The sequence below is a fragment of the Gadus morhua genome, chromosome 6, assembly GCF_902167405.1.
Source record: "Gadus morhua chromosome 6, gadMor3.0, whole genome shotgun sequence".
In the NCBI taxonomy this organism is placed as follows: Eukaryota; Metazoa; Chordata; class Actinopteri; order Gadiformes; family Gadidae; genus Gadus; species Gadus morhua.
Genome location: NC_044053.1, coordinates 9,102,116 through 9,123,612, shown reverse-complemented (window position 1 = coordinate 9,123,612; position 21,497 = coordinate 9,102,116). Strand labels below are relative to the sequence as shown.

General features: G+C 45.4%; 1 protein-coding gene across 1 annotated transcript in view; it reads left to right on the top strand.

The window, feature by feature from the left end:
- The window catches only part of stpg2 (sperm-tail PG-rich repeat containing 2), a 49,672-nt gene that overhangs the window by 10,009 nt on the left and 18,166 nt on the right, over positions 1–21,497 (top strand). Inside the window, exons 7-10 of the mRNA XM_030358220.1 lie at positions 41–148; positions 7,420–7,579; positions 8,149–8,312; positions 8,744–8,836. Of these exons, the coding sequence (XP_030214080.1) occupies positions 41–148; positions 7,420–7,579; positions 8,149–8,312; positions 8,744–8,836 (525 nt within the window). The remainder of the gene's footprint in view (positions 1–40; positions 149–7,419; positions 7,580–8,148; positions 8,313–8,743; positions 8,837–21,497) is intronic.

The following is a 21,497-nucleotide window of genomic DNA, read 5'->3' as shown; positions in this document are numbered from 1 at the left end:
TAAGTTTACTTCCATTTGTGTGTTCTCTACCCTCCACCAGAGCGTGCCTGGTCCGGGCCAGTACCATATCAGGGGTCAGTTTGACAAGCCTGTGGATGGCAACGACAACCCATCCATCAGCTGTCCTCCCTTCCTCTCTGAAACCAAGGTACGCTGCAGACAGACCTACCCGTGCCCCCTGTCTGGCCTTGGCAGGCCTTCATGCTGGGGGGGTCATTTTATAGAGCGTGTGTTTATATCACTATGGGATTTCGCTGAGTCAGGCTTGTTACTTGTGTGACCTTAGTGTGACCTTTACCCTTTTCGAAAGTAAAGAAGGTAGAAATGTTTGTGAATCTAGAAATAAGGTCAAAGTTCATAGTTCCTTTGATAGGATCACATGCACCTCTTGTCTCTCTTTGTGTCCATCGACCAATGCATCCTGTAGCCCTCCGTCACCGTTAAAAATAAACCATACTTTGGGATCTCTTTTTTTTAGTTTGGCCGATAGGAGGGCAAGCACTGGACGGAAGTATTTTTCAGAGTTTGACCAATGTGGGCTTAACGCGTTTCCTTTCAGGGGGAAATTAATTGAGTAGCTCCTGTTTGCATGCATCACATGCCAGATTAGTTTCTCTATGGTATGGTGGAGTTGTTTGCTCAACCACTGTTTGTGTGCACAAAGAGCAACACAATCGAAAATGTGATTGCATTTATTCTCGTATAATGTATGCAATGCGTGCGGTTTGAATAGTGGATCTTATATCAGGTCCCAGTCGCCCTTTGCATGGGCGCAGTTAAATATTTCAAAATTTGTGTTTGTTTTCCCTATAACACTTTGAAATACAGAAAGCAATATGTATTCATTATATCTGCACAGAATAATTTCCTACGGTTGCTTCATAACCTTTTTTTGGTATCATTGAATCAAAAACAATGAATTACAATAAATTGTATCTTGACTGTATGATAATGATGAGGAAGGTCTTTCGCGAAAGTTCTTTGGAAATATTTTATGAATGACACGGTCTCTTTCGCCTTAGAAGGCAACAGAGAGCCTGTAGCGTACGAAGTAAATAAAAAGTGTGTTGTGTTGCAGGGAGTCAAGTGTTGTTCTGTACATTTCACCGTGGCTTTTTGATAGCTCGGGGACCTGGTGGGCACCGATGCCTCACGGCCAGAGGAAGGTCCTTGGTTCTTCCAACGCCTTCTGTGATCGCCCCAGGTTCAGGGTTGCTCCTACTTCCATGCATGTCAGGGTTTTTAGCAAGGCGCTTTTGTTAAAAGTGCACTTGTTTCACCACAAACAAACCGGCCCAAGGCCGCAGCAATAAGGAGAATGATGGTGGCAATAAGGTAGAAGCATATTAATTAATTCCAAATAAACAAAGGAAGGCCACCAAGCTATTTGCGCAGAGTCATTGTTTATTCGTTAGTCATTATTATTTAATCAATTTGTGATTTTCTTTTCGTCCCTCGCTGTCCTTTCATGATGTTCTTCAACATCGAGACAACCAGAAGCCTGAGGCTCTGGGGAATATTGAAATGACGAGAGAGAAAACCAAATCCTCTATTTGAGTCACTGCTCCTCAAAGGAGGCGGCAGACTTTTGAAATGAACACGTTAGATTAATTTTTAAATCCAAGGTAATGAGCCGGACCCTTGCGGTCTAATTGATATGCGGCGAGAGCAGGGAGGCTTCGGATGGGGGTTAGGATAAGTTTATTTGAAGACTCTGCGGGGAGATTATAAAATATGTGGAACGGCGTGTTTCTAAGTCCCATGGATGACTGAGCTCCCATTTGGTGTTGTCATGCCGACAAGCCTGTGCCCGAGTGCGAAGAGCTGTCTTAATTGACACCGTGAACACACACACGCACGCACGCACGCACGCACATACACACGTTAACATCTGGAGGAGGAGACACATCAAGGGGCCTCATTTATAAAGTTACATGCAGACACATTGCGCACTACAGAAATGTACTTCAGAAATAAATCAAAAATCCCCGTCACATACTAGCTCTCGCATCACAACTGTTGATGGGCGGTCAAGGAAATGAATGTGTCTACTGCTGGGACACTACTGACAGCTCACTAGAAGCCATCCGTTTTTTAATTTCAGCACAGAGGGGTGAAGGCTGTCAGTGCCTGTGTTAGTGTTGGCATGTGAAATGTAATGTAACAGACTGATTTTATATCCAAGACAAAAGAGTACAATAGATATTGCGGTGCTAGGGAACTGCCAAAGCTGAAAAATATGTTTAATTTCAAATGTTTATTGCTTCACAAGGAAGGGATATGTTTAATCCAGGCCACTAGGCCGCCGAATTGGGGAGGTTTAGGTTTGCGTCCAATAGAATTTGGACGTCAAGTGAGTGGCAATACCTTTTTTATTCTCACTCGTTGCCCTGTCTAGCTGTCAAGAGTGCAGTTAACCGCACACTGACTGCATTGTGGGAAGGCGGGTCATTGCTGTAATTAGATGGCCTGTTCCCCCACCATCGTTGTAAACCTTGTATGTGTGCCAATAACTCTGCCAGTGGATGACCTGGCTTATGGCATCCACTTCCTAGGAAAGGTGTTTTAGTCGCCTTGATGTGGATCTGTGATCCGCGTGACTTGTTTCAATGGGGTCAGGCCTACTCAGATGTTAGACACAAAGCAGAACATAGGGCCAAGAGATAATCTTTCCAAGAGACCAGAGGTTCAGAGGTATTCATAGTGGTTCAAAGCCTCTGTCTAATGTTATCCAACTACTATCAAGACAGACCTTTGTCATTGTGAAATGTTGTATGTATTTCTACTGATGACATGTAATCTACTAATCAGTGTACTCATTCATTACATTAAACCAAGGCAATGTGCAAAGTATTGAATTGTTTTACAATATGCAGCACTTATTATTCTTAAAAAAGTCCTCCATAAGTTATAACTTTGTGTGAATTTAGTTTTTGAAGGAAGCACCACTACCCTACCAAAAAGCAGGCAAAAATGTAGAAGCAGTAATTATTATGTCCTGTTTCCAGAACATCATCTGTTTAGAAGGAATTGTAGATTCTCTATCTTTATCATTCATAAACGTATCAATATAGATTGCCTATCATCTCCTTTATTATGTATATAACCGTGGGTCACAGTTTTGAGAATTGATATGCATTTACATGCATGCATAAGCTCAAGGTAAGATATAGACTCATAAGAATGCTGAGGAATTACCCGTAGGTGTGGTTTGGGAGTAACGTGCAATAAACCAATGAGAGTGCCAGCTCCCTGGCACTCTCATTGTATCAAAGTATCAACTCTGACGAGTTGATACTTTGACAGTGCGTTTGCAGTCTCCGATGAGACAGATGCATGACCATATGAATTCCAAACTTCAAATGGCTCAGTTTATGGCCAAATAATATGGCCTAGTTCACACATGGAAAAGCGTTTTCTTCCACAACATCAGAAACACTGAGTCCTCAAATAAATTTCGGCAAAGAAAACTTAACAAACCTATGATATGCGGTAGTTAGTTAGATGCTCCTTATAACGACTAGCCATTGGGAGTTGCTGGACCGGCCCAATTGTCGATCCAGCAGCTGTCAACCACAGCTGCTGGATCAGTCAACATCAGTCAACCACATCAGTCAGGGTTAGGTACCTTGTCATGGAGACCTCGACACTCATCTAGGAGAAACCGGGGATCGAACAAGCAACCTTCAGGTTACCAGCCAACCCGCTCTACCTCCTAAGCTACTGCCTGCCTGCCTGGTAGCTATGGTTCTATTTAATGATATACGCAATAGAAGAAGAAATGGAAGAATAGAAGAAAATATGTGTTTGCTCTACGGTGTTTGCAGATGCATTGATTGAAAAGTACAACTTTTTACCGCTGTATCAGCTGTTCTTTCCCAAAAAGTTTACCAAGAATGTGTGGCTAAAGGTAGATGAGAGAAGAAAAGTGTATGCGCGAGGTGCACAAGCAACATTATGCATGCGCCCTTAAAATAGCATCTGAACAACGCGCCACTGACTTTAAACCAGGTATTTCCTGGTTTGTGGCGCAATTGTTTTCTGAAACTGAAAAATAGCACCAGGGAACGTTTTGCACCAGAAAAACTAGCAACGACACATGTGTCAGTGTATTCAAGGATTCAAGATAGGGCCCTCTGTGTGTGTGTGGGCCCTTCACTCTTCTAGTTCAATACTCTAACGTAATCCATTTGCTATAATGAGAATGCACCATCAAAGTTTCATGGGCGTAATATGTGTGTGTGTGTGTGTGTGTGTGTGTGTGTGTGTGTGTGTGTGTGTGTGTGTGTGTGTGTGTGTGTGTGTGTGTGGTTGTGTGGTTGTGTGGTTGTGTGTGTGTAGCAACCGCGGGCCATGACCTGGTTTTCCATGGCCGCATGCTGCGTTGTACTGCCTTGCTCGACCCTGTGAAGTCGTCCTCCCCTCCTGTGGGCATGCATGCATGTGTGTGTGTGTGCACGTGGGCATGCATGCGTGTGCATGTGCGCATGCCAAAGCCTCATAAATGATATTTTTTCCGTAGAGAAACAAGCAACAGCTTCTCAGATCTGGGTCTCTCCCAGTGGGGGGTTGGTGTGTGTGTGTGTGTGTGTGTGTCTGCGTGTGGGGGGGGGGGGGGGGCGGTATCCTGCATCGAAAGAAGGAATTCGAAGTAGGAAGAGGAAAAAGAGGGAAGAGGGGGGCTGTGGGTGGAGTGTGGGGGTGGTGCGGGGAGTGTATGAATGAAAAGATAAGAGGAACAGCTGGAATCTTCCATTTCAACGGCGCTCCCAAATGTTCCCCCTAGGATCAAAGCCCCCACCACCACCCCCCCTTCCTCGCCACGCTTTACTCCTTGACATCTCATTCCCCTGTCTCCCCCCGGACCCCTAGTCCTCCGCTGATTGGCTGAATGCCGCCCTGTCTTCTTCTTCTTCTTCCTCCAATGCCTATTATTTCACCTCCCAACTCCGCACGTCAACATCACCTTTTGCTCCTTTGTAATCCATCCCTCTCTCCGTCCGTCCCTCCCCCACTGTGTCACTGTTCGCTCTTCCCTTTTCTTCTTCTTCATTTTCTCATTAGAATTTCTTATGATTGTAGTTTTCTTTCCCCTTAAAAAACTCCCCCTTTACTGCTACAGGGGAAGCAATTTCAGACATACAATGTCTGTCTGTCTGTCTGTCTGCCTGTCTGTCTGTCTGTCTGTCTGTCTGTGTCAAAGCAGTTTGCTAACTTAATGATAGCAGTTTGGCACATAGCTTACAGATAGACACTTGTAAGGTCTTTTGGAAAGGAAATGTCCAACCGCATACGGAGAGATTAGAAAGCCACAAAACCAAAAATAGTCTGATTTTCATGATAACGAGTCATTTCTGAATAAAATATCCCACTTATTTCTGTGCTGAATCTGAACATTTTTATGCATCAAAAATCGACCCAATGTTAGACTGAATTTGAAAGCCCCACTTTAATCATGACTTGCTCCATTATGTTATTCAAAAAATATATTGTTTCTTTCTTTAAGTTAGTAACTTCCTTCCCAACTTACATATAGGACACAACACTGAAAAGCCCAAGCCCTCCTTTTGCTCTTTTGCATCCCATGCATCATGAACCTGCAACATCAGTCCTTGTTTTATCACACATTTTACGGGCAGAAATTTACCCGTTAAAAAATGCTGCATGTGAAGCCTTTAATGGCAAGCTTAAAAATGTCTTCAGTGACTATAAATTAGGCTTCAACAAGGACAGTGGAGAGGCCAGTGTACCTTGACAGGTGGCTCTGTCCTGCAGTATAAATCCAGACTCTTAATGAGGCTCTTAATGCGGTCATACAAACTGCCACCACACTTCTTGTGGCGCTATCCTTTTGGCGCTTCCTCATCTTTTATTTTTTCCTTTTCTCTCTCCCTCCCTCCCTCCCTCTCTCGTTTTCTCTGCTCTTCTTCTGTCCCGACCGCCCTGCCTTGCACTCACCCTGTTTATCATGATTTTCCTTTCCTCCTGCTCGGTCAAATGCTTGATGATTCATCTTTGTTGTTGTGGATGTTTGTAGCGTATAATCTGTGTCCTTTCTTGTTCAGCCTGTCTGGATGTGGCCAGTTTTATACAATCCATTTGCTGAGCATATCTTTCTCTTGTGAATGCAGATTTCTCTGTGTTATGTAAATTTGTCTGGTACGCTAATCTCTTTAAATTTCAGTGCAACATTTGTATTGGATATCAGATATTGGTCTTACATGTCAGTAGCACATGTGTGACAAATATCTAATCTCTAATCTGTGTTTCCCTTGTGGGGACACCATGTTGATGTGCAAGTGCACCTGCACAGGCGTGCAAGTTCAAGTGCACGTGCACAGGCGTGTGCAAGATGCTAATAACCGCGTTCACGGTGCTGATGGACACAGAGAGGTTTTAGTGTGATCACTGATTCAAGTAGGGCTCTGTTGCATTCCAACAGAAATGGTCCCTCACAACGGTACAATAATATAACAAGCAATAGCATGTGAGCCCAAATGTTGGTGAGACACATTTCTGTCGCATTTAAAGTCCAGTGGGTAAAATAAGTAGCAGCTATTGGTCAGGTAGCAATGTTGAGATTACATTAACTGAACCCCCCCCCCCAAATCAATCAGTTGCCAGTAGGTATTTTCGTTTGGCAAAGAGGGACATTGTTTTTAATTGCACCAAGATCTGTCTTTGACGGCTCTAGCGTGCAAATATATCAGTTTAACTAGTCCCAATTGGGTACCTTTGTCATAGTCACCTTGGTCTTTGCACATGTTGTAGGACATGGCGGAGGTAACACCCTATTTTTCTCAACACACAGTCAGCTATCAATAGTGTGAAATTACATTCATAGACCTACAGATATCGCTTTCTGTTATATGTATTGATCATTCATATCGATAACTTTGTGTTCTACAAGCTAGTGTTAACTTGTACTAGGTTACGTGAATATAGGTTGCTTTTGATAACACGAGGTTGTGCAGTTGCATTGCAGTATTGTGTACTGTAATTTTATTCTTCTATAGCAGAACACAATTTTACTGTATTTTTCCAGAAAATGTCTCCAATTTCATTAATAACAATGTAACATTGAGGGGTTGCAGTGGGGGAGGAACCTATGTCATATGCTTTTGAGTAAAAAACAATAGCTTTTTCGGCCATTTATTTGAATGGCTGAGTGCAGTTTCACTAGTATTCCAGTGGGGGTGCTGTGCCTCTGCTGGATACATGTAGGTGGAAACATGAGCATAGGTTTATGTGGAGGCAGCAGCTTTAGTCCCTGTCAGCGTAGTGGAATCTGAATGAGTGACAAGACGCATTCAAAAGTCTCTTGTCTGTCTCCCCTTTATTTTTCTCCTCTCTCATCTCCCCCTCTCTATCTCTCTCATTCTTCCTGCCACCACCCTATCTCGTCTTGACGATCAACAGAGGTTCAAGTCAGCCAAAGAAGAGGGTCCACCGGTCGGGACGTACACCGACCCGCGCTGTGCCCTCGAGCTGCTGAAGAGACCCCTGGGCTCCAAGAGGGGCCCTTTCGGAGGAACCGCAGTCCGCTTCGAGCGCCAGAGTCTGAAGCACTCCACACCAGGTGGGTGCGTGTGCGTGTTTAAAGTGCTGGGCCATATTTGCATGATGCAATATGCTCTACCACATGCATGTTTTGTTTGCGTTTTGAGCCGGTCGTTCGCCATTGTTTGAAAAAGCAGCAGTGGAACATAGCAATGAATTAATTGGTACCTTTTTCCAAAGTTGGATGGGAATAGTGGGCTGACATCGCACCAACAACCCACAGAGTTATGTTTCATTGGTTGTAGGTCCCATTTCCCGGGCTGTGGCTTTTGAACTAGAAGCCAAACGGCTGCCTCAGGATTTATGAGGTGTTCAGCAATCTAGCATTAAAAAACGTGCACACAAAATAGATAGAATTGCAAAAAAAATGATGAAAGGCTGGTTTTTGGACTACTAGACACACACACATGCACATACACGTACCCACAGACGCACACTTACACATACACACTCACACTCACACTCTCACACAATATTTTGGACTCTGCCCAAAAATCTCGACTCTGCCCAAAAATATCGAAACGTCTTCCAAGACAGCGGACACGTACGTACAACCGTCCCTGATTAGGTCCTGCTCTCTGTATTCAGGCCCAGGGTCCTACAATATGTTTGATTGTGGTCTCGCCCAGGAGAGTGTGAAGAGAGCCACTCTGGAGAGCTCAAGGAAGGGGGGGTTTGGCTGCCATGCCCAGCGCAACTCCGTCTTCCACAACGTACAGACTCTGGACGCCCCCGGCCCCGGGCAATATGTGGTAGGTTCCAGTCTCTCCGTCCGTCATCTACCAATCGGTCTCCCTCCCTCTCCTTGTCTCTCTTCCACTAAGGGAGTGGGCTTCTATCCATCCGTCTCTATCTTTGTCTCGCTACCACGCCCACTCTCATTCACTTTGCCTGCCTCACTCTCTATAAATATATCTCCCACTGTCCCTGCCAATGTAGCGCGCTTGGCCAATTCTTATCCACAGATAAGAGCCATGACATAATTGAACTGGATTATTAATCTGTTTATGGATAAGGGGTTGAGACATCTCTCATGCACTAAAGAGGTTCATGTTTGCATATCCTTTGTTTGAGTCTTGTGTGTATGTTAAAAGGTGTTTGTGTGTGTTGTGTTTCTGTGTGTTTGTATGTGCATGTGTTGTGTGTGCGCATGCATGTGTCGTGTTTGGGTTCCGGCATACAGGTGACAAGGCCTTCAGAGGAGCTCTACAAAAGGCAGCCGATGGCAGTATTCAGATCAGCCACCCAACGCATGGCGGCATCTCTGCTGGCTAAGGTAAGCCGCCATTATGTCCGTATCCTCTCTGCATCGCCTCTCTTGCACCACTCGTAAAAGAAGAGCTTTACGATTAGGGTAAGCTTTCGTGTGCTCATGGTTAGGGTCAGTACTGACTTCACACAGAGGGGGCGTTGTTGAGGCGCTCATTTATGATAAATGGCAACAGCTGAGGCGGCAGGTGAATCCCAGAGAGAGCTGTGAATGTGAGACTACGGTGAATGTGGACCTGCGATGAGTACCCCGCACCTTACCCCCTAGATAGGTAAGATGCACTCACCCAGGGAAAGCTAAGGAACATACTTAAGTTCAACTCACCACGTAGGGACAGACTTTACTACTTTGCCCTCCCCCCCCCACATTGGTGTTATAGCACACGCCCACTCAACACAAACAGTTCTGCTGGCATTATGTGTGTGGATGGCAGCTGAAGGATTGCTGTTTAGAAGCGTTGTTGTCGATGCTTAACTCCCCTTCACTCCTTGTGTTTGCCTTGCTTACGCGCGTTGGCCTATAGGACAAGCAACAGCTTGTTGCTTGTGTTCATTATTGCATTTGTTCATTTTACATACAAGACATGTAAAAAAACAACAAATAACAGAGCTCTTGGTTTCGATCTCCACTTGGTAGCTTCTGACCAACTACTTTCAGAGCCGTGTTTTCTAGCAATTGGATTTAGTTGGGCCCTGCTTCTCCTCCTGTTGGAGCGTCTGGTTCGGCAGAAAGCGACAAGGTCATGAAGCGGTTTCTCCCTACTGTTCAGCCTCCGGGTGACTGTACCTGATTGGTTTTACACAGACACAATAGCAAGGGCTACAGTTGCCGTCTAATGGGATAAGGGAGACCGTGGTTATTCTATTTCAGCATCGAAAAGGCCATTCTTTTTTTATGCTTTTTATCATTTCTTTGAATTTTGAGTTACTTTCATATTCAACTCGTCCACATTTAAATACCCATCGCCTGAGTATTTACTACACCAATTAAATAAAAATTATGTTGAAAACGGTGATATCAGTCATATAATTTATATTGATTTCAAACCAGGAGGTAACAAAGAAATGAAATAACTGAGGTTTATGTGAAAGCATTTCAAAACGCCACCTTTTTGAATTTCAGTGGGAAACTAATCATAATCAACAATAAAAGGAATTTCTTCTGCATGTGTAGCATATAGACTCGCACTGGGTTTGAAGATAATGGAGAACTGGTATTGGCGTTTTAAGCATGCTAACATTCTTCTTTTGTGTGGAGCGACATCAAAGGAGCAAATCTGCATCGAAGGGAATAAGTTATGCGTTGTCTGCCAGGAAATCCCCGGCAAATTGCTCTGGGGAATACTGACAATATTCTTATGTAGGGATTATTGTATACTGTTAATATACAGTATTTATCCCTACCTGCCCACTGGGCCATGTTGAAGTACCAGGACTTCAAGACGCCTGCTTGTTGGTTGTAAGAATTGGAAATTGTCATGAGGATCATGTCAAATAAACCTCTTATCTGCTCAGATGTTTACATCCTGTGGTGCTTAACACATATCAAGTAATCTGTGCAGGTATTAGAATAATAAGGTCTTTACATGCGTCAGGCTTTAAATAAATGCATAAAGATATGCCATTTGGTTTTGACGCTTTTGTCCAAAGAATCGTTGGACTCTGAGTGCAATGGATACATTGTTGCCATTGCCCTGGTGGCAATCAAACCCATACATCTGGCAGTGTTGATGCCATGCCTTATCAACTGAGCTTGACGGGGGACACGTTAGTGCTTACTCTGCTGAAGTGAACTTCTAAGCTGAACCTATATTTGGAGGAGGAGTGACTGACACATACATGATGGGCAAGAGTTGCCGCCTACATCAGCAGTGTAAACTGTAATGCCTTAACTCTGGTTTCACATTTCAAGTCCTTGTTGATTCGCCAACATGCATACCAATGATTCTCGCGGAGAGTGGGCTCCTGACACCGTTGGGGCAGACTCAGGAACCCACACAGGATTTGATTGAAAACACAACGGGGATTGCAGTCCCACGACCCGACTCATTCAGCTGGGGATGAGCAGCAGCTGCTGGGGTTACAGGTTGTCTGGTGTGTTCAGTTTGTTGGCGTTTTGGGCCGATGTGACGTTGTGTAAAGTATTGCGATTTCAACAGGAAGCGGACGAGTGCTCCTGTTAAGTAGCCATTGGGTTGGTTTGTGTACACTTGAAACATCCATCAATGCTGCTTTGCATTCGACCATACCCTCCACACACCACTGATAACCCACACTCCCACCTCTCATGCTGCATTATGATATGTTTACCCTTAAATGCATTGTAGAATGGAGGTGAATCCAACGTGCAGTGTCGCCTTGGTTGTCAAATCCTTGAGCCGGGGTTGTGACAGGGGACCAGCAAAACATTATTTCGGACGTCCCATTATTTAGAAGTGTGAACGAGTACAGAACGAAACTACCTGGAAAAAAAACGTATAAAGGTACAGATGCAGAATATAACAGTATAAATAGCGTCCACATTTTTACACCATCCATCCTAATCTAGTCCTTATGACTAATACTGAGCCCCTTAATAGGTGGAGAGGTCCACCACTGCTGCCAACACAGCTCCCGTCTCCACCCCCTCATCCAGCGTGTTCCGCAGAAATAATGCAGTAGCAGAATTTGCTAGGAAGTTAAATGTCAGCGGGCACGCGGACATGCATTCACCGGATCCAAACAAGCCGATACCTTTCCCACCCTGCGCAACTCAAGGATAGACTAGAGGCACACAAAGTACACAAAGGCATAGGTGAACGGTTTTTTTACCACCACGCATATAACAGGTCAGATGCAATTTATTCCAGTATGTATTTATTTGTGGCAAACTGGTTGTGTGGTAAGGCACAGCAATTTTATTTATGCAGCACCCTTCAACAGCAGACAGTTGGGAGTGCTTTAGAAAGAAGGGACAATCACTGAATAAATGGAGTTGAAGGAATAAAAAAAGGAGAATGAAAGGGTTCATTCTCCTTTCAACTGCACTGTTACCTCACAGCAAGAATGTCCTTGGTTGAAAACCTCTTTCTATGTGGAGTTTGACATATTTCACACTAGAGTCTAATGTGATTAGAAGAGGGAACCTGCTTAGTGTTGTTTTGATTTTCTAATGAATGGTTCATCTATGATATCCATGGTAATATATTCTGCTGATGAGTTTGGCCCAGACCATTGTACTGTACATTTTCATTCATTCATTCATTCATTCAATCATCTGGTTAATTTGGGCACAATCCCTATACTGATATGTGAAAATTCAAAACACTGAATTAATTACTACTAATTAATGTGATAATGGGGGATGGTTGGTCTAATCTGAAGGCTGTTTGACTCAACTGAAAGATACTGGATTCAATCCACAACGTCACAACCAGCCTAAGCCTCCTTGAGCAAGTTGGTCTTGTGATACAAGAAATCTAAAAAAAAAAGTGATGCAGGAAAGTGATACAGGAGATCTCGCCACGACTAAACGTCTTGGGATTTCTAACTTTGTTTTTTGTTGTTTGAACGCTGGCAAGATGGGCCGCTAACAGACCTACACTCCTTTTACGGGAAATGACGCCGGAAATCTAGCAATTCCCTTTGTAACACGGAGAGAGCTTTTGAAAACATCGTAAATCAGAATCAGAATCAGAAAGGATTTAATTGCCAAGAAGGGTTTTACACCAACCAGGAATTTGGCTTGGTGATTAAGGTGCATACATTAAGACAATAACAATGAACAATGAAGAAGAGATATATATATATATAACACCATATAAACAAGCAGGAACATAAGCGATCAATTAAAAAAGGATAAAATAGAATAAATAAATTAAAAACTAAAGTAAAAGATACAAGAATTTAAGATACAAGAACAGAAGAATTTACAAATTGGTGATGGATGTCACATTGAATTGTCTCAATTCAGTTTCATCGAATGTGTGCTCGGTCCACAACCTTGGTGAAATGAAGGATTAACAGCGATTTATAGAATGCTTGCAACGCAGGGCAAGGAAGAAGTGTCGGTACAACAGTGTCTGCAAGCACACAAGACTTCTGCATGTCACCGGCGATTTAGAATTGGTTCTGCAAGGCAGGGTTATTTTAAACTAATTATTTTCTCCCTGTTTAGCAACAAAACCTGTGAGATTTTCTTTAGCTGAGCAAGTGTTTAGAGACTGAATTGTGAGTCTATGAGGAAGGTGCCTTACCCCTACCTGGTCCATTATTACATTTATCTGGATTCAGTGTAAGTTGGGTTAGATAATATCATAAACTATTTGACTAAATATTGATTAAAGGTCAGCATTGTCCAACAAAAAAAAACAACACTTTTTATTTTCCTTTTGTAATAGGAACTGTGATGAACAACACAGAATGATGTTGTTTAGTCCTGTTTATTCCTTATATTCCTTCTCTGTAGAAAACCGAATACACTAAGAAGAGCAATTCTCCATCTCTCCCTCTGTCTCTGTCTCTCTGGCTCGCTCTCTGCCTGTTCTTTAGGACGACTGTCATTCTTTTATGTCAATCTCTTTGCTTTCAGTCTCCCTTGTCTGCCTCCAACTTCTGTATCTGTCCGTCTGCCTGTCTGTGTGTCTCGCTCTTTGTCTCTCACTCGACTATCTCTCGCTGATATTTCCCCAGACATGTTTTTTTCTCTCTCTGTGGGTGGTGCCTCTCCTGTGTGTGTGCGTTTGCATGCGCCTGGGCATGTGCGCGCATGCTGGATGCCCATCAGGAGAACGGCTACCTGCAGTGTGTCCTTTCTATAAGCAGTTGATGTAAGAATTAGCCTCGAGAAGTCCTGAGCTCCGGCGGCGCCAGGGAGCTGGCGTCCCTGGTGACGCCATCCCGCGGGGAGGGATATTAAACAGTTCTACTCGGGAAGCAATCACCATCCAGAGGCACAATGGGCCGTCGGGAGGGTCGGGGGGTTCGGGGGGAATGGTAAAATGGCGGCTTGCGCGCCGAGGTTAGTCATTGTATCGTTAAAAAAGGGTAGAAGCATAGTTCGTCTCTGCTTTGTCTTCAAAGGCCCCAGCTCATTGGACGAGGTCAAGCACTTTGTGTGAAACAGCTAGTCACGCTGAGTGGTTTCTGAAGGTGGGATTATGAAGGCAGTAGCGAGGGAACTGTAAAGTGTGGAGCGCGTCTGGTTCAAAGCGCTCCAGGGAGAATCATTATCAAAGAAGTATTATCGGGAGCGTTTCGTTCTAAAGGGTTTCTGTGTTCTTTATTGAGTTGACGAGTCTTATTGTTCACAGCCTGATTGATGGTGAGGCATAGTCTGTTGTTCAATATTGTTCAAAGGACGTGAATGTCATCATTCTGTTACTACAGTAAGTACCCTCCAACATGCTTAATTTTCCAAAACATTGATTGAATATTCCATACTTTCATTGGTCATTTATTGGACTGAAAACATTTTCGTCTTGGGATTGACAGGTTCTTCCTCTGATCATTAATTGTAGCTTCAAGTCCTACCTCCTGTTTTCATGAGCTATAGTGAACACATTTTTATTTTAGAAAGGCCCGGGTGAAAGGGCAGGCTCATCCGTCTGCGTCCAACAGCGCCCTTGGTGTGGACAGATCAACAAGGGTAGCGTGGGGGTGATTGGACCAGTTCAGACACCGAAATGTACTTCCCTTTTCCCCCCCTCTCATTTTTGAACCCTCTGTCTCTGTCCGTCCATCTCCCTCTCGTTATTCTTGTCCGTCGTCTCCTTCATCTCGATCGCTATTCCCTCCACCTCCTCCTCTTCCTCCTCCTCTTCCTCCTCCTCTCCCTCCTCCTCCTCTTCGCGCCAACACCTACCGATAATGACCTTTCTTATTCCAAGAGGTCACGGAAACAGCCCGAGGCATCTGCAGAACGCAGACGACAAGGGGGAGAAATCAGATACAGACCATCGCTTTGCCCCCCCCGGAGCTGTGAAATCCCCATCCGCTCATCCATAGATCAGTGAAATAGCAGCCGTCCCCTCCGGCCACAGCACACACGGAGGGGGGGGGGGCTGGGGAGTCCCACTGATGGCCACTTCAATCTGCTTCTTTAACCAAGGATGTCGAGGAAAGGCACTTGTTTGCACGGGTTTCACCGGTCTTTGGAATCACGACGTGTCTTGAGAGCACGAAAAAGAGCCACTGGTGGCGAGGTTCATTCCTGAGGCCGCTCTCCAGAGATTTGCCTTGTCCTTCGCGACACTCGGATTGCTTACTTAATTACCCCCTTTTGCTACCAAAGTTTTCTTGTTTTGACAGTTGTTAGAGACTTTTAGGGTGTAGGGGGGCAGGCAATATTAGTGTCTAGAGGGGGTCTTTAAAACGTAGAACCTGTTACATTATTTTTAGAACATCTTTATACGTGAATACTCTGGGTCAATGACATGCCTGCTCATCCTTGTTTCATCTGCAGCGTCTAGTGGGGCCACATTGTTAGCCACGATCAAGGCTGGTGTTTCAGTCTTTAACGGTACGACTTCAACTTCATTAAGGAAAACAAAATAATGGAATAATGGAAAAGCCTGAGGGAGAGTCCTCCATAAGAGGCCCATTTATTTCTCAAACAACTTCCACCTGACCACTGATTGGTTTGTACTTCTAGAGGTCATAACCAGCGGCAGTCATCGTTGAAAATATTTACACCTTGAGCGCAGATAATGAGATAATGAGCAAATTACCCATTTGATTAGGTCTGGATAATAGCTCTGTTTGTTACACACATGCATTTAAGAAACGGAAAAAGAGTCACATAGATTTTCGTGGCTCCACCGCCTGCTCCGGAGAGACCGACAATTAGCCGGAACAATGGGAAAACCAAGAAAGAGACGTTTCTACGAAGATTACAGAGAAAGGATGAATGTGAGCAAGATGGCGGGAGACATGGAGGACAAAGGGAAAAACAAAGGGCTCCACAGGAGGAGGGAGAGGGCGGTGGCTCTCGGAGGCGTCTAGAGGAGGCCCGATGATAAATGAACCAATGCCAAGCATAGGACGGACAGGCGCGGTGTTGACACCGGCTGACTTTGTCGGCGCCCGCAGCGACGGCGCACGCAGGGAGTACCGGGGGGAACCGGAGGACAATCGTTTCTTTTTCCCGGTTGTCACATATTGACTTTTCGTCTTGTGTGTGTGTACGGTTGCATTTTTTATGATATCTCCATGGACCGCTAATGGCGTGTCACAGCCTTGCCGTGGGTCACGTGACATGGGCAGTGACAAACGGTGCTGGGAGAGTAGCGGGGGGGGGGGGATCAGGTGATGGAAGGAATGGGACCCAAAAATGAATAGAAATAGAAATCTAAAAAAATATTGAATATAGATTCAATTGTCAGCTGTCATGGCAACGCTCATGATGTGGATCCCACTGAGGACGGAGCACGTGCACAATCTGACGCCTGTGGACTAACGCTCGCCCTGTGTCGCACACAGACATGCTGACACAAAGACACACAGACAGACAGAAAGACACACAGAAGCAGGACCGTGACAATGTAAAGCCCATAAGGAGGCCAGCTCAGGGGTTGCTCCTGCCCCCAGGGCTGGTAAGGCTGCTGGGGTACCGGCATCGCGGCCTCCTCATTGACCCAGCCCAACACGCTAAGGAAGATATCTGGCGAGAGAGAGAGACTTAGGGCAGCCATCAGCCAGAGGAGCAGATGAAAGCCAGAGAGAAAGGCTCTTCAAAGTAAGAGTAGCGGGAGTGTGAAGGGGGCAAGCAAGCTGTCCTGTGGTAGTATCAAATGGGATTGATTTCTTTAACTGTTCAGAAAGTTGCGGGGGTGGGAAATAATCATATTAAGCAAGTGTATGACTGACACAGTATGTCTGTCTGGAAATGTTTATTTTTTTTTATGCATGCATTTTCATGGGGAAATTAAACTTTTTTGTACTTTATTTGTCCTCACGAAGATCTTTGTTATCTAGAAGGGATGTAATAATCATACCCTCGCAAAGATTTCTGCCCGCCAGTATATCCTTTGAATAAGAAAGCCCAGACTCAAGCGCCCTCTACTCCAATATGCTCTGTACTGCGGGCTCAATGCGAATGAAGTCTATACATGACTGTCAATGCAAGTTGAACATTTCCACATTGATAGTACTGAGAAGATTATTTAGTTAACATGAAAACCCTATGGGAGAAACGACAGGAAAGGTGCTAACTAGCACACGAAGGTGCTAACTAGCACACGAAGGTGCTAAGTAGGAAAAAGCATGGCGCTAACTAGGCAGACATCATCTGTAGCCCATGTCAACCATGTTCTCTCAGGTAGCCTGTTCTTACTTTGTAACTGCCCAGCATATGTAGCGACGTCTTTAATACCCTGAGAGGCAGTGTCAGGTCTTTAAAAAGTGGGATACCCCCATTCTCTAAGTAGATCTCCCAAGGGTGACCTTATGGAATTGCTTGCTTTGACTAAAGGGATCTATTTCTAGCACTGTGTCACCCTAGTGGCCTGCTCTTGGTGGGATCTGGCTGATCGAGGGCCTGGATCCATGCCATTGAGCCACCAGAGGCCGGGAGAGAGTTTACACAACGTTTCACATGATGGCGTGATGGAACTTGAGACTGTACTGTCATCAGATTTTTGGAACAAAGGAATTTGATTGTACTAAGCACTCCCCCTCCCTCCCCCCGTTCCTGACTTAATGCGGACAGTTTTGTCGTGATTCCAGGCTGACCAGGAAATTGTGTTCGTCTTTGCTAAATGTGGCATTAACACTGTGTTTAACGTCTTCACCCCAGTTCCCCCTCAAATCTGCCAGCAGATTTAAACACGCAGCCATTTTGCGGGGCCCTAGTTAATGGCCGTTGCGCAGTCTATTCCGTACCATTTGTAAAGACTTTGTCCCGCTGGCCCACTTTGTTCTCTCCCTCTGTTCCACTGCCTTCCTTTTAAACTAAATTGCCGTTGGATCGGCGGCCATTAAATGTTGTGCGAGTCGCTGGCTCGCCTTGGAAAAGGGAAACTCCAAAGCTTTACCCTCCTTGATCTTCCCTCATCTCTCTCTCGCGCTCTCTCTTACCCCCCCACCCCACGTCTACTCCTCCTTTCTCGGTCGATCTGCGACTGGTTAGCTGTAATTATAGGGTTATTTTTCCTACTTTCCTACTGTGGTCTGTGATCCTCAGGTTCCCCCGCAGCCGTTGTTCCCAGCAGGCCCTAATAGCCGAGAGAGAGAGAGAGGGGGGGGGGGGGGGGAGGGGGGGGGAGAGCGAGAGAGGACCGACAAAATCGGAGAGAAGAGGAAGATCGAAGGAGAGAGGGTCTTACAGCGAGACGGAGGGAAGAACACAACAAGAACGGGGGCCGGGGCGGAGGGAGAGAGGGGCGAGAGATCGTCGTGGCTGGAGAGCAGAGAGAGAGACGGCACTAAGTATCACGGCCAGGCCATGATGAGCTCAGCCAGAGCGAGAGTTCAGCAGCTGAGTGGGGGGGGGGGGGGGGAATTGATTTTCTCACCGCTTCCTAAGTGGAGCAAGCAACTCTGAAGTTGTTAGGATCCAGGTGATGAATCCGGTCATTAAACACCCGGCATTTTTTTTAGGTCATCCCTAACGTCGTCCTATAAAACCCAAACAATTAAAAATGATTGTCTCCTCCTATAGCTGAAAAGTAACAAAGACAAAAGCAGTTAGGATGTAACGAGTCCCATCACTAATGATGTTTCCAACGAGTGCAAGATGTACTGTAGTTCAAAACCAGATGTGCCAGCGGCAATCCCAGATGAGCGGGGGTAAAAGGAGGCGTGATGTGGCTGATGAATTGACGAGGACGCCTGATTGGTCTCTCACTCGGATCAACGGATTCACGAAGAGGGAGGTGTTTTGGTATTTTTCGTGCCAAAGCTCACACGGAACAGAGAATCCGGTTCAGAAGAGTTTGGTGCGATGGAGGGGGAAGGTGTGACCTTTTGGGAGGGGATGGGGGGCATGTTGGGTGTGTTTGGAATGACAAAACTGACAGTGAAAAAGTTAACTTTAGAGAAAACAAGGTGCGTGTCATGGTAAAATAGGGCTGCGCGAGGGAAAGTTGATGTTTGAATAACACACAGAGAGAGGAAGAGAGCGCGAGACGGAACAGAAGACAGACCAAGGTGTTAAATCCGTGCCAGGCCACAGATGGGAACGTTGTCTGGGCGGTACTTTTAGGTTTTATGATGTGTGGATGCCGTCGCTGGAAGGTAAAGATCACGTACACTTTCTTTCTCAGCATCTCCCTCCCTGTGAACAACGACGTGCCTGTTTCTCTTATGTTATGCTGTTATAAAACAGGTCAACTGCAACACAATCGCTCCTTTTCCAAACAGCCGTTAAAACTTTGAGCGAGGGCGGCTTGAAGATCTCTCCGCCTAATGGCATGAACATAAACGGCCATACGGACAGACGGACATATACAGGGGCATGGAGATGGATATCTCTATCTCTATACCCCTGTCTTTTTTCCTACCTGTCTGTAAATTTACTGTTTACATTGCACTTTTTCAGACCAGTGGCCGCTCAAAGTTGTATAACAATCATGACCTCAAATTCACAGATCACATTCACCCAATCATGAACACATTAACACAGTCATACCACATTTATACACCGAAGGAGGTGTCAGCCAGCTCATCTTGAGCAGCTGGGTTAGCTGTCTTGGTCAGGGACATGTGGACATTAGTGACTTCTGTCTGTCACATCAATCAGACTGTGTGTGTGTGTGTGTGTGTGTGTGTGTGTGTGTGTGTGTGTGTGTGTGTGTGTGTGTGTGTGTGTGTGTGCGCGTGTGGCCAAGTAAACACCTGTATGTATTCGTCTGACAGCAATGGAATCACGCAGCAGGTAGCTGGGGAAGTGGGGAACTTCCCTGCTTCCGCTGTCCAGGATTTGAGATTGTCCTTTAACCAGATTAAATATAGATCTCCCAAATCTAAATTGGGTTTCCGAGGGTTGGAATGTGGCCAACTTCATCTACTGCCTCCTCCCCCCACTTATTAGAGTTACGTCCCTCTTGAAAAGCAGAAGGCATGCCAAAAACTCAGGGTCTCTCGCTCTGTCTCTGTCTCTCTCCCTGCGTCTCTTTCTCTCCCCCCACCAGCCATCTGTGCTGCAGTCCCGTTTGGTAGCCAGCTGTGCCAGGTGTGTGCGCACATGTGTACACGTTTGAGGCAAGTCTCCAACACCAGCTGTGTGCATTAATGCATCCGCCGATGTGTGTTGTGTACCTCCATGTACATTCCAACAAGCAGACACGGGCCTACATCTGTGATTTTGTTTGTTTGTTGGGACGGGGGGGGGGGGGGGGTGCTGTTGGCGTGCAGGTCTGTGTGTACATATGTGTGTGTGTGCGCATGCAACTTTGTGTTAGGAACAGCTGTTTGAGAGCAGGTGATGATTTTAAAAGCCCGCCTGACAACCAGCCAGGCGTCAAGCCAGCCGCGGGGACATCGGAGAGAGCCGTGCCCGGCAAGATGTCGACAGAGTGTGGACATTTATTCTGCCAAGCCCGCCCCTCATTGTGCAGCGTTGTGGAGCCTTCGTCTGGGAGGCCCCAGCTGTGGGTCTGTGTGTTTTTAAACGAGGGACTCGTGTTGCCAAGTTTTTCCAAAAAGACGTCGGGAAGATGGATGAAATGCAGAGTCGTTTTCTAAGCGGGTGGATGTTAACTGTGGGAAAAGCCATTGTGGTGTGGATTGATGGCGGATGGAAGCTCACAGCCAAGAGGCTGGCGGTTTGTAAGGAGGTTGTAACCTGATCTATGTTTGATGTGTAGGGGTGGCCCTTCAGTGTATGCCTGTGCAGGCTCCCCTCTGTACAAAGGTTATACACAAAGCAATGTCCTCCACATGAAATTGGTGAAATAAATCAACATATTATTCTAGTGGTTTCGCTGTTCAACTCCCCAATGTTGTGGATTTCAACCCGAGGTCTGTAGGTATTCCTGGACAGGAGGGCTAACCCCTACCTGCTCTTTAAAAAGTCATGAAATGAAGAGGCTGAAGGACCTATACGACCAGGTGGGGGTAAAACGGATAACACCGTAAAATAATTAGGAGGCTATCGGGACACAAGCAATATGTGCTTGAAAATAGGAAAATATGAACAAAAATAAAATCCTTTTCGACCAATGAGGCAGAATACGAGAGCAATTTCTTATTTTTCCAGAGGAAAAAAAACATATACAGATAAAAGTCGATGCCAGTCATGCCGGGCTGCCGGTCTGCGTTACGGAACCAGTAAGCTGCCACCTATAAAACATGCATGGTGTCTGAACGAGGACCATATGCTCGAAGGTCTCTCCTCCCATCCCTCCACATTAAGGCTCCATCTTGCCAGGCTTAGCTTCCTCGCTAAAAACATCAGACAGATGGCCAGAGAGCTCTGTGATGACTCACCAGGTGTGATAACGACTTCCAACCAACCGGCGATGATTGCTTATACCATTCTGAATGACCTAAAATAAAAATGGTGCGTTTTAAAAATGCAACGCACAGTGGTCATTCACACACATTTCTTTTTTCAGAGTTAAAAATAATGCTTGGAGGTAAATCGTAACTTTTTTGCTTGGCGGGGATGAAACATGTTGAGGCTTTCATTTAGCTTTTACAACCACTGTTTACTACTGCTTTAAAATCTCTTTTAGTTCTGGTGATGATTG